At 36.2% G+C, this 14,481-nt stretch overlaps 1 protein-coding gene across 1 annotated transcript in view; it reads left to right on the top strand.

The window, feature by feature from the left end:
• The window catches only part of CFAP54 (cilia and flagella associated protein 54), a 311,984-nt gene that overhangs the window by 246,348 nt on the left and 51,155 nt on the right, over positions 1-14,481 (top strand). The window contains exons 54-58 of the mRNA XM_063446144.1: positions 184-310; positions 691-848; positions 3,176-3,355; positions 8,157-8,283; positions 13,982-14,140. Of these exons, the coding sequence (XP_063302214.1) occupies positions 184-310; positions 691-848; positions 3,176-3,355; positions 8,157-8,283; positions 13,982-14,140 (751 nt within the window). The remainder of the gene's footprint in view (positions 1-183; positions 311-690; positions 849-3,175; positions 3,356-8,156; positions 8,284-13,981; positions 14,141-14,481) is intronic.

The following is a 14,481-nucleotide window of genomic DNA, read 5'->3' as shown; positions in this document are numbered from 1 at the left end:
CTAGGAGAATGCCTACACTATCATTGATGTTTAATGAACAGTTTCATCTCAGACAACTTTGTACCATACATTTACCAAAGCATCTATCTACCTTGTACCTAGAAGCAATCTGTGTATAAAATGTGTAAATATTGCTTTACAATATGGTTATATTACTGTTTACTTTGTGATTATGTTCCTAAGGTTGTATTCCCAAGTTTGCCACGTGATACAGAAGCCCGAGAGCGTTTGAGCATGCGTACATGGTTAAGTTGTCGCCTTATCCTTGGTTCCATTCTAACTGGACAGCTCCAAGGAGTAGCTATCCAAGGTATGCCGTAGGTATTTCTATGAAAGCTCTCTCTTCTTCATATATGAATTAAGATTTAGGCATTAGAATAATTTTAGAAATTAGTTATTTTTCAAAGTACTATAATAGAGCTTTATACATTAAATCGTCAAGGGCTAAATGAAAAGCAGAAGTCAAGGGTAAAATTGTCTTTTAGTGCAGAAGGTTTGTTGGTTAATTACATACTTGAGGAATCCTAAACCTCTAGAAGGGCCATGTTATCATTGTGTCAAAAGAGTAAGCACAAATCTACAAAATGGGATTCATATGAAATTAATCAACAAATGCATTATTGTTTTCAAAAAAAGAACATTATTAATTAGAGCTGGACTTCAGAATATATTTCTGTTTCTCTGTTCTAGATCAGGACATGTTAGATGCTTCCACCATAATAACGGAAGGTATGGTAGAGGCTGAAACATTGAGTGATGTTGAGACCCAAGCCCAATTAATGCTGCAAGCAGCTACTCTGGATCTTCAAGAGGGGCACCCAAAAAAAGGAGTGCAACTCCTGCTAGAGGTATGTATAAAATGTCCCAGAACATTTGATTATGTTTTGTCTAGAAAATAAAAGGAACAACAATGGGCCCACTTAATGGTTATCAAATGTAATGATGAATACTATAACTATTGTTGCTGTGTAAGAATAATAAAAGTTTAAGAGCAGTATTAATTTATTGTATTTTTTGATGTGCATCCTTCATTTTCTTCTCATTTGGACATTTTGTGAATACTGATCACAGTTTCAATTCTACCCGATTGGATGGCAATCCCGCAAATCAATTGGATTTCCAGGAATTTGGATTTTTTGACTGTTTTTTATAATAGTAATTATTATTATCTATATATGTGGCAGGCAATATTTTGCATAAATAACTTAGACCACACAATCAACACAGACACGGTTTATTTATATTTCATTGGTGTTTATTAAAAGCTTAAAAGGGGCATACCACCATTACTTGACAACGGTAAACATATTTACATAAACTTTTAACTTTCACCATCACTTATAGCTAACCTTTTATATTTAACCATTGAACACCATATCCTTCCTCAGAACTTGAACATGAGGATGAGTTTTGCCCCAATGCTTTTTAACAGCATGACATTAATTATAAAGAAAGTTAGCAAATAGGGTAGGGAGGGAGGAGGTCCGTCTGTGCATCTCCTGACTTTCGGAAACATCTGACAGGGATTCTGCTCCCGCTGTCACTTTTATGCTTACCTGGCTTCCTGCGCTCCGCCGGCTCCCGGCCAGCAACCAATCCTCAGCCAGCTCTTGTACCCAGCAAGAGCTGTGTCACCAAATCTGCCCAGCTACCTGTCCCACTTTACCTGGGGTCATGAACTTTATTTAACTTTCCTTACCTATAAAGCAAGTTCAGCTTAACCCTTCATTACCACCATACATATATGCCACAGTGCTTAATGCATGTGGCATATTTTTTTCTATAAAACATAGGACTTCTTAAAGCTGTAAATAACATAACGGGCAATTTTACATATTTATTTGAGGATTGTCTTATTTCATATGTTTCATGTGTTAAAGAAGCAGTTGGAAAAGGCAATTTACAGAGTAATCTAACATCATATTGAGATGCTATTTGAATTCATGTAAAGGTAATATAATACGCATCAGTGGTATCTTCAAAATAAGAACAGTTAGTACTTTGTACTGTGATTTGCTATCTTAATCCACAAAGTCATTCTTTTACAAACTTTGCAATCCAAGACGGTCTCAAAACATAAACCTATGGTATTCCAGTCCCCTATCTAATATTCAATGTTAAATACTCACAAGTTAATGGCTGCCGATGAGTCGTTCACGGTGTGTCAAAGCAATGAATGATTAAAGTGATTGCAGTATTGTGATTTTGTCAAAATCATTATCAGCAGCTATTAAAACTTTGATGTATACCCAATGTCAATTTGTAAGTTCCCTACTAGTTAGAAGAACAAATTTATTTGCATTTTTACAATTAACTGAAACCTTGTGAATGATTGGTAATGCATATTCTAATTATACTATGGGACAATTTTGTACCAAATGTTAATATCCAAACAGGCCCAGAAACTGCAGATATTACCATTGTTGCCAAAGGGGTACAGATTTTTTAATGCTCGCAGTTGTAATCCACACCCCCCCTAACTATAACAAATGCATTGCAACACACACTGAGAAAATGTGAACTCTAAGAAAGGGCAAATGCTTTGAAAAACTCACTAGCTTGCCCTTCGGTTAGTCCCGCTTATTTTTGCTCAAAGAGAACCTATATGTTTGCATATCAGATTGATCCCACCTATAAGGGCAGTCCAGAACAGAAATGCCGGCAAGTTCTCTCTGCACGAGAGATACAGTAACCCCGGATGTTCGTTTTAGCCTTCTTTGGGCCTCGTCAGTGAGGTGTACCCCTCTTGGCACAGTGAGCACGGGGTCCATGTCTGGATTTGACCCTTTTAGCTTAGGGACAGTCAAAGAAATTGAGGATACCCCTCTAGGCACAGTGATACTCTGTGAGCATAACAAAAGCAGTCTACCATCTATCATGTGACATGTGATTTATTTCTTTTGATTTTTTTTTTTTTTTCAAACGTGATCATTTGCACTAAGTAAAAATTTTATAATAAAATGATCACTATTTAGTAATAAAATTTATTTATTTTCACAACATGTCCGTACTTGTAAATGCATAAAAAAAATTGTATTTTGCGTACCCTGTCCATTCAGTGAATTAAATCCCTGTGTTGGATTAATATAGTGTTGTTTACTAGTTTACTACATTGCACCTATTTTACACAGGGCTTTGAATGATAAAACATGTTTTTTTCCTCTGATTAAAACAGAATATAATCCATCTACTTGAAGGAAAACATTTTATTTGTCCCGTGGCATGCTTTATACTTGCTCAGAGCTACATACTTCTGGCTGATTTAATGGAAATAGGACAAGAGGAAAACCCACAGGTGTTTTGGACAAAGCAGCTGAACACATACACTTTAGCTCACAAACTTATCATTAAACAGGTAAGACAAGTGGCTCCTGGCTGCCATCTGCTACTGTCAAAGCTGAATATCATTGATGTAAAACACTAAAGTATAGGGTTCATCTTCCTAGAGGTCTGGCAGATATATCGTGGAAAAAACATTCACCTTGTGAATAAAACGCTTAAAACTGTGATATGGGAGACTATGAGTATGTGCTGTTTTTTTTGTTTTTTTGTTTTAAAAATGTTTATCTCTAAACTTAATTTTTATCTTTGCTTTTAATTCATAGTTCCAGGCCTTTTGTGGTTTTATTTTCTAGTTTTCTGCAATGTGACATTTATTGGTCCTGATGACAATCCAGCACCTGTTTTCGGCTGTTGTTTTCTGAATTTCAGCCGTCATTGCATGTATGTTTTCCGAGCTAAAAAATATTGATCAGTTTTCTGCCATTAATGCTGCCAAAGTCAGAAAACATTATCCATTTAAAACCAAGCTTAACTCTTGTTCTTATCAGTGATGACCCTATCTTGAGGACGATAGTCAGATATTGAGAGATTAATGAAAAACAAAATGGTGACATCGCTGGCATTGAGGTTAATATTACAGTATTGAAGATAATAGCTGACGTCATATTTTTTTTTTGTTCCAAATGGCCATTGATATTCGAGGCCAATACAAACCATTGTGTGGAAATCTATTCACAAACCGGACTTTACATAGGGCACGAGGTCATGCGTTTAGACTAGAAGAAAGAAGATTTTGTCTAAGGCAAAGGAAAGGTTTTTTTTACTGTAAGAACAATCAGGATGTGGAATTCTCTGCCTGAAGAAGTGGTTTTATCAGAGTCCATACAGATGTTCAAACAGCTACTAGATGCATACTTGCAAAAACAGCATATTCAAGGATATAATCTTTCAATGTAGGGTAATAACTGCTTGATCCAAGGATAAATCTGACTGCCATTCTGAGGTCAAGAAGGAATTTTTTTCCTAGCTTGTTGCAAAATTGGAAGTGCTTCAAACTGGGTTTTTTTTTTGCCTTCTTTTGGATCAACAGCAAAAAACATATGTGAGGAAGGCTGAACTTGATGGACGCAAGTCTCTTTTCAGCTATGTAACTATGTAACTATGATATGTGTGTGTTTTTTTATGGTTGTTCAAAACAAACATTTAGGGTACAGTGGACATGTGGATTTGTTGATTTGCCTAAGTAATATTAATGTAACTGCACTTATTTGTCCTCAAGTTTGCTTACTTGATCAACTGGACATCTGTATACGTTTGGCAATTTTGCTTCCAAATATTATAAACTCATGGGAGGTGTTTGTTCTCCTTGTGCACAAAACCATTTGTTATTATTTCAGTGTAGTGGTTAATTAGTTAAAGAGTACATTCACTGATTTCTCAAATATTTTTAGCTGTTAAATTTGACAAGGGAAAATGGTTCCATAATAGTGTCAGTAAATCGTCTTAATAGTTATTGTGATTGCTTAGCTTGACCTCTAATAGAAAACAAAATTGTGTTGTGGATACAATCATTGGGGGAGTATTATATATCAAAAAAATCACCGTCTGTGAAACACACGAAAATGAAAGAACGTACCAATATAGTGTGTAGAAAATGAAATCCCAACAAGATCTATAATAGTGATGTATTCGATCTTCACAATATTTCATATGAAACAGTGCGAATAGAACAGCTCAAAAACAGCACGATGAGTCCTGTGGACCCACTCTGGAGATGACCATGTTTAGAGTCCTTCAGTAAGGTAAGCTGCAAATCCAGAACCCGGGTGCTACGATGAAAGTTTCTTCCACTATGCAATCAAACATCTCGAGCCAGGGAGTAGGTAAAGGTGCAAAGCTCTGATCCAACCAGTTTTCGGCTCTTCAGACTTTATCGAGGAGAATACATAACTATCAGGATTTAATTCCATATACACTATCTTGGGTTTGTTCTTTCACTTTGGTTTCTTTCACTGAGGGTGATTTTTGATATATAATACTCACCCTATAATTGTGTCCATAACACAGTTTTGTTTTATATTGTTTTGGCATATAACTAATTTCAGAGTTTACTGGTGTGTTGGCAGATTCTTTTGGTTATCATTATTTGTTGTGTGTATTTTAAACTAAACTTCGGGCTGCCCTTATTTTCTGAACCAATTATGGCAAAAGTGTTGTCAACAAGTATTAAAATAGTTTGGAACAACAAGCTTTTGGGAGATCCTTCCTTTATCAGGTAAAAAGGATGTAGGATACTTTAGCAGGGCTTGCAATTTGAAGTCCTGTGCTGCTAGCCAGGCCTAACGGTTACTTGCCACTGCAAGCCATAGCATACGTACTAATTTCTACTCGCCAGGACTAAGTTTTCACTTGCCAATTGCTAGTGCTGAGTGGAACTTTTAAGCTCTGACTTTAGACTTAATAAATGAAGGATCTTCGGACAGCTTATTGCTCCAAAATTATTTTATTCCAGTAATAGAATTTACTGCTACATTTATATAACTTTTAAATTTAAACCACTAAATTATTTTTGTTAATTCAACAAGCAGCTATTGTTTTAAGTTATTGCATTGCTCAGTGTGATATCTCACAAAGAGAAGTAAAAGTACTGTGTGTAATTATGTAAGGATACATCCCATGGTGCTACGCCACTCACCTGGTGACCCTACTGGTGGGAGACAGAAATACAGAGTGAGAGTGCGAGTTTAAATAGATAATGAAAAAAAATAAACTCTGGGAAATGCAAGAAGAAGTGGGAGACTGGACAGGGGAGGAAAGAAGGGAATATTTTAGAAATGGAGAAAAATAGGTGGTTAGGATTGTTACAGAAACAATGGGATGTATAGGAGAAGAAACAAATAAATAAATAAATATATATATATGTATATATATATATATATATATATAGAAAAGGCTATGGAATGAGGTGGTGATGGAGGCAGCATTAAGAGAATTGTGAAACAAAGAGAATGGAAAGAGATTACCTATTTATAATCCTTCACTTTCATGTTTACAATAGGACCCTATTTACTTCCAATCCTGCCACTTCTGAGCCATGACCAGTTTCTATTGTGAAATAATCTTCTAATTCCTAAGCTCTATACTTTATTAACTGATTACCAAAATGCAGATTCCCAGATGTAGAATTACAAATACTGTGATGCTCTGTTAGCCTAGAGCAGTGGTAGGTAACCTTCGGCACTCCAGATATTGTGGACAACATCTCCCTTGATGCTTTAACAGCATCATGGCTGTAAGAGCATTATGGGAGATGGAGTCCACAACATCCGGAGGGCCGAAGGTTGTCTACTCCTAACCTAAAGGTTGGTAACACTGGTTCACCCTTGGGAGAATGGAATGGAATTGTGATTGTGCTGGGAAGAAATACTGCCTCGGGCAACTTATTTCTTGCTTCCCTAACTACCCATTTATATATACTATCCAGGTAAATTATATTTCTTCACATGGACCTCATATGGGATCAATGCATTTGGAATCTGAGGAAGGGATAAATGTATTTGTGTTGTTAATACAGACAAGAAATGAAACTGATATAGTTGTTTTATCAATGAATTATTTAGAAAATACTCGTTACACCTTCCTTTACATTATGCCACAATTGCTAACCACACTCATGGGATACCGAGCTATGAGATACACCTCCCGCATGTTCTTCTTTGTATTATTAAAGCTGCTTTTCCATCTGTGCCTTTAGTTCCCAGTACAGAAATATTTTGGTTGTGGTTTAAGTTTGCTTCTTTAGTGGTGATAAATTCTGTTTCAAGGTCTCGCTATGCTGCGCTCTGTGATATATTTCAAAAAGTACAGAACTTGCAGCATTAACAATGTGTTTCCTTAAATCTATAACTTCGTGTTACTTTCGAGCCAATTAGGTCCCTGATTGATAAGAGTAAATTGTAACAAACTGGGAGATGCAATGTTTCCCAGTTAGAATTCTTTCGAGACAGAAATTTATAGCCCTCTTAGACAACCTTTCCCAGCTTGGGATCACTGTGCGAAATGAAAGATATCTAACAAAATCTAATTTGACTGTGTTCCTCTCAATGGGTAGTCATAAATGAGACCATGTCATTTGTACACAGGTCCACGAGCATAGAAACTTTGGCCTTGTTGAGAAAAAATTATGTGGACATATCCTTCGAATCTTGTATCGTGACTTTATTTTATTTTTTTAGCAAACATTTGTTCTATTCATTTTGATAAGGATATGTTCCAACCAACATCTTCAATTGTCGGAAGTGTTATCACTGGGGGCTTATCTGGTGGGGCTAACAAAACACTGAAACTGAGTAGTAGCAGTAAGTTAGTGTAAGGAAAGAAGCACACAGGATGTTAGGTTATTAGATAATGATAATAATTGTTAGACTTTATATAATACCAACACTATCTGCAGAGTTTTACAATTTTACAATGGGGTCATTTATCAAAAAGTAAATGACATACAAAAAAATTGTTGACACATACAAGAGATGAGAAGACCCTGCTCAGAGAGTTTACAATTTATACATGATGTTATCTCAGCTGTTTTGAATCCACAGAAGAATGTCACACCGCAGGAGCAATTGAATGTGGTTTTCTGGTGGCTATAGAATTGAAAGTCCCATTATCTTTTACCAGATGGAGGTTTTTCCACTACCTCTAGAATACAGTTACGACTCGTTGCCGTTTAAGTATTTAAATTATTTTATTACAGAGAACATTGAACATTGCTGTAGTTTACTTTTATGCTATGGACAGTGCCAGTGAGGTACACTAAAATAAATACTTATAGTGGATAATTATGAAATTATTAACTAATTACAATTTTCTTGCAGTGTGTTGTGCTTGGTGAAGTTGTCGAAAATCATGAAACAGATCCTGTGTTAATATCTCCGCTGCTGCCTTTTAGAAACATATATCTACCGCACATAAATTTACTGGCAAAAGTCAAGTTGAGAATTGGTAAGATGAGTTCTTGTTTCTCTCTTGTAAAAAACTGTTTAACATGGTCTGAGGTTTTGGTCATTAACCATTTGCCAATTCAGTGTGCAAGAGACTTATTTTTATCTCGAAAATGGAAGTAGACCTGCACAATATGTGAATTTGTATTTTTGGCAGGGTATTAAATGCATGCAAATATATGACTGTACATTGCAGATTAGAAGAGTATAATGCACTGATTTGCATACAAGATCTCCTTAGTACACCTAATACAGATATTCTGATATATGCCCATCTAAACTTCTACATTGCAGATTATTCTAATACCAGCAAAGCAATGCTCCGTATTGCAGATAATTTTAATACATGTAAATCTAAGGCTTGACACTGCATTCTATTCAAATACATGCAAATCTAAAGAGCAGCAATGCAAATTGTTCTAATACATGCAAATTTAAAGATTTACATTGTAGATTATGCTGATACATGCAAATCTAAAACTATCAATGGAGATAAGTGTCATGCATACAAATCTAAAACCTGACACTGCAAATTATTCTACTACATGGAAATCACGAACATGACACTGTAGATTATTTTAATACATGGAAATATACAAAATTTGACACTGCAGATTATTCTAATACATGGAAATCATGAACATGACACTGTAGATTATTTTAATACATGTAAATATACAAAATTTGACACTGCAGACTATTCTGTCTGGAAATCTAAAGATAGACTCTGCAGATTATTCAAATATATGCAAATCTAAAGATTAACTCTGCAGATTATTCAAATATATGCAAATCTAAAGATTAACTCTCCAGATTATTCAAATATATGGAGATCTAAAGATAGACTCTGCAGATTATAAATAAATGCAGATCTAAAGACAGACTCTGCAGATTATTCAAATATATGAAAATCTAAAGATAGACTCTGCAGATTATTCTAATACATGTAAACCTTAAAATAGGCTCTGCAGATTATTCTAACAGGGATCAACATTTACACTAACCATTGGTGAGTGAAAATGTTGCACTGACTAGTGTGCCATGGTGAGTGGCGGGTAACTTTTAAGGCCTGCCTAGTAGCATACGACTTGAAATTTTAAGCCCTGATTCTATTATCTGCTAATCGAAATATAGAGAGGGCTGGATTTGAATAGAAATACAGTTTAGTCTACTTACTGAATATCTATTTTCTTATAAATCTATATTGAGTCCTGCTTCCCCTTACATCCCACGTAACTCAGTTTTCTACCTTGGTTCCAGGTGATCTGGCAGTAGACGTAGGAGGTATTTTCATTTCAGGGTGCACTCACCTCTTTCTTTCTTACTGCACTGGAGTTTACCCAGTACATATGAATACTAGAGGGGGAATTCACACAGGACTAAAACATGTATTATTAGGTGTGCTTGGGGCAGTGTGTGTGTGTGTTAGTGCAATGTGTGTGTATGAATGCTGTGTGTGTATGAATGCAGTGTGTGCGTATGAATGTAGTGTGTGTGTGTGTGTGTGTGTGTATGAATGCAGTGTGTGTGTGATGCAGAGTGTGTTTGTGTGTGTGATGCAGAGCCTTGGTGGGGGGTGGGCATTTTTATAATTTTTTTAAAATTATTATTATTATTTTAATATTTTTTCTATATATATATAGATATATATATTATATTTTATTTTTATATTATTATTCTTTTTTTATGTATATATTATTTTTTATTTTATTATTATTTAATTTTTTATTTATATTTTTTTCGTCCCCCCTCCCTGCTTAATGCATGGCCAGGGAGGGGGGCTCTCATTCCCTGGTGGTCCAGTAGATGGGCTGTGTAGGAGGGGGCTGGCAGCGAGCTGTTACTTACCTTTCCTGCAGCTCCCTTCTCTCACCTCCAGTCCGTGCAGCTCCCCTGTCAGCAAGTCTCGCGGTCTGAGTGCCGCGCGGAGCGTGACCCCGCGGCTCTCGCGAGACTTGCAGTGGAGTTGACCGGAATGGAGGCGAGAGAAGGGAGGTGACAGGATCTGCAGGAAAGGTAAGTTACAGCTCTCTGCCAGCCCCCAACAGGACCGCCGGGCTTGTAATGAGCCCGGCGGTCCTGGTCTGTATTATGGCAATGTAAATTGCCATAATACAGACATTACCTCGAGTATAAGACGAGTGGGGGGTTTTCAGCACAAAAAATGTGCTGAAAAACTCGTCTTATACTCGAGTATATACAGTAGCTATTTAGATCAGTAGCACAGCCTTATTGTTACTGATCTAAATAGCTACTTTTTCATATTGCAACATTGTTATTGTTTTTGCTATAACTATTGGTTACACGTACTCCTACCATAGCTCTATCACTTCTATATAAGATACTGATTTATTTATATCCAGTTTTAAATAACAGCAAGCAAACACTTTTAAGCCAAATTTAAGGCTAAAGTAGCCAAACTGAAATCTTCGAGATTTTTTCCAGTTCAGCTGTTTTGACCTTAAATTTAAAGTTCACTTGGAGTCCTCACTTTAGTGAATAAAACTTAATATTATTGGTGGACTCAGGAAATCCCAGTTTTTTTTCTATGGACATCTTCATGGTTAAAAAAAATGGTATATTTTGTTTACTGTATACTTTATTCTAAGTGTATATCTCTGACCAATTGTTTTTGACACCAAGAAAGCCTTAAATTAGGGCTATGGAACCAGATCCCACTCTAATAGATGTTGTTGAACTAAAGAGTATGAAAAGATCTGAAGCCCAACTGCAACGCATTAGCTTCCCAACCCTGAGTTCATTGCATTGGTAAATTCTATCTATAAATTAATAATGCAGTTGTGTCTGTGTGTATCTCCATGGAGATGATCAGATCAGCTCAAAATAGTTTCCCTTTGTTTTATGATGAGCTGAAATTGAAGTGAAATGTCTATGATCACATAGAACAGAAGTACATAACCTTTGGCCCTGGATCTCACACTCTTGATTTAAATGGCCAGGTTTATTCTTTCAGTTAAATCTATTACATTTAAATATGTTGTATAGAATCTACATTGTTACCATTTTGTTTTCTAAATAAAATGTATTTGCCAACAAACTAAATTCAGCTTGTTAAAGAAAATCGTACTTCAAATGAGACCAGGAATAACTCATTCTGCAACTCAAAATGTTCTGTGTTCTATTCAAGTTAAGTGATTTATATTACTGCATGTGGAATGAGAATCCAGTTGTTAATTACGACAAAAAAGTGACATATTGTAAGCCATATTTATTCTGGAAAAGCTTGTTCATAGACATACCATATTTAAGAAAATGTTGACAACAGAACCAAAGGGTAGCCATCAATGACGTAGAACACATTATTGAGCTTTACTCCATCCTGGTTGGATACCAATTACACTTTGTTAATTGCGTATGTGTATCCATTAAAAGTAGATTATAAAAAATAATAATTAGTTTTTCCGAGTCTCATAAATCTTGATTTCTCATGCAAGGTCTCCCTGCCATGCGCCAAGTGAGATCTTCTTTGACAGCATGAATATGCAACAAAATTTGCAGCAATAAGTTAATGCTGTCATGCCAACATTGACACTACATTGACATTACAATGGTGATAGGAGCCGCACTCAGTCCCAGCAGCAACCCAGTGCTCCGGAGTAGGCCCAGTAATCCCACAGCAACAAAGCAGCACAAGAAATTCTCCAGGCACCCAAGTTTTTAATAGAACAAAAGGAGCAGCAACATTTCGACCTGCTAAGAGGTCTTTCTCAAGCTTGACTCTAAGCAGGTCGAAAAGTTGTTGCCCCTTTTCTTCTAATAAAAACTGCCTGCGGCTTTAACACCTTGAGTGCCTGGAGAATTTCTTGTACTACACTGACATTAAACAATGTTTCTAGCACTGAATCAAATCCACTTCATGAAGAATTCATGCTGTTCTGGATATATGTGTGGGTGTCTAAACAAGATTTAAAAGGTTTGTTCAGTAAAGTATCCACCGGATGTATTTGGACAAATACATCTCAAATGTGTTATGTTTACAGTTTGGTGGATGGGTGAATGGATAGAAGGATGGACATGTACATTTATTTGCAGTCTAGTGATAATTGTCAGGAGTCTAATCCATGGTGCATGGATCATGATGACATTAAAATATAACATTACTAAACATCCCGATTATGGGGATATTATAGATTTTGATTGACTTATTTCCTAGTCTTATTGGGATAGAAATACCCCTGTGAAGTGTGACTGCAAAGTTTTTGTTATATTTTGTAAGCTGTACTGCCTTTTTTAAATGAGGTCATTGTTTCACTCTTTATTCAACAAAGTTTTCTGTTTTATATATTTTTTTTTTTTTGTTCTCGTGTCAGTGTGTCTCCAGAGTCTGTTCTTTTCTTGCCATTGTTTTAAGGTCTAAGCAAGCTAAATGTTCATGCTGCTTTGGTGATCAAAAATGCCCCTCTTTAATGTCAGTTCAAAATGACATGTATCAGAATCAAACATATTGCTAAGCTGTAGCCTGACCTGGGAGTTCTGTAATGATTTGTAATTAGCATTTGTTGGCATAACAGAGCAGATTAATTCGAAGCATTGTTTTACATTTTCACAGAGGCCTGACTTATCACTTCTAAACAGCAGAGGTGACAAAAAATAAAGTTTAAAATGAAGGTGCAACAGCTCGGACATAATGTATTCATACTAAGAAGTAGGGCTACTAATGCCTCCCTAAATCGGTTCAAAGGAGATGGCTTGTTAGAAACAAATGAAAATTTCTGTAAAGCAGATTGAGGAAAAGAAGATAAACTTGGCAATGATGTACATCGATATGGTGTTCATTGAAAGACACGAAAAGAACAGCAGTGACACATAATCGGTTTTAGAAAGGGAAGCACTACCCTTAAAATGTGTATTTTAGTTGCATTGCTGCCAAAATGACCAAACATAAAGAGGTCAGCAGCCTGTTTTGGCTTCCTTTCTCAGACCTCCTATTGGCGAGGGTATCTGTCAGTTTCAGAGAAACTGCTATGTTTACATTGCAGGGTTAATCCAACCTCTAGTGTCTGTCTTCCTGACAGCCGCTAGAGGCGCTTCTGTGACGCTGGATGCGAAAATCGCATCCAGCGTGCAGGATGTCCATAGGAAAGCATTGAGAAATGCTTTCCTATGGACTGTTTGAATGCGCTCGCAGCTCTTGCCGCGCATGCGTATTCCGCTCCACTCGGGAGCTGACGTCAGCGGGGGAAGAGAGGTCACCAGCGCTAGTGCTGGATTAAGGTAAGTAACTAGAGGGGTTTTAACCCCTTCAGTGCCAAGGGAGGGGGACCCTGTGGGTGAGGGGTTCCTAAGGATGATATAGTGTCAGGAAAACGAGTTTGTTTTTCTGACACTATAGTGATCCTTTAAGGTGTTCTGAATTTCCCTCATATGATTGGCTCTGTGATCGGCTTATGTTAACCAATTAAATACATTTTAACATAATTAAAAAAAAAAAAAAACCTCTTGAGCTGGCAGAGGTAAGCACATTTTAAATGCATCGTTCTTGCCATGTCACAAATTAAATAATCTTTACTGGGAGGAACGCAATATAAAACGTCAATAACAAAAATAAATCTGTCATTTGAATGATTAAAGTGCCATTGTTTTTTTTTTTTTTTTATCTCTTTTTATCTATGATGTGAGTGGGTATCATTCTAGTATTTCACCCAGCAAATAACAGTGCACATGTTTTCATCCTCCAGGTCATCTTCTGACCCTGAAAGCTTGTTCGGTACCCGGATCACTCTTGGATGCCTCTGATTTATTGCTTAGCCATAATTTACAAACCAAAGCTTTAGAACTCTGTCAGATGTCTTCTTTCAGAGAATGGGATTTGGAAACTGATCTGCTTTTCCAGAAAGGTTGGAATATTTTAATATATATTTTATCTGTATCGATAAAAATAAATAAAAGCATTACCTTCAAAGCTAATATATACCATTGTTGGTTACCTTTTTGTAATAGCTCAACACCATGATTATTTGTAGAATTTACTATGTGGATTGGATGGTAATTCTTATCGGCATTCTTACTCTTTCAATGCTGATAGTACATTTTCAAGAGACATGTTTACTCTTGAGACTGTTTTCTTTCAAGTCTTCAGGACTGTTTAATACATGCATATTTTCTTTAACAGAAACTATTACATTTTCAGATCACATCATAGATAGTTTTTTTTTCTTAGCTTATGAGGTCTTACATT

The sequence above is a fragment of the Pelobates fuscus genome, chromosome 3, assembly GCF_036172605.1.
Source record: "Pelobates fuscus isolate aPelFus1 chromosome 3, aPelFus1.pri, whole genome shotgun sequence".
In the NCBI taxonomy this organism is placed as follows: Eukaryota; Metazoa; Chordata; class Amphibia; order Anura; family Pelobatidae; genus Pelobates; species Pelobates fuscus.
Note: the sequence above shows the minus strand (reverse complement) of the source record. Positions and strands in the feature narration are given on the sequence as shown.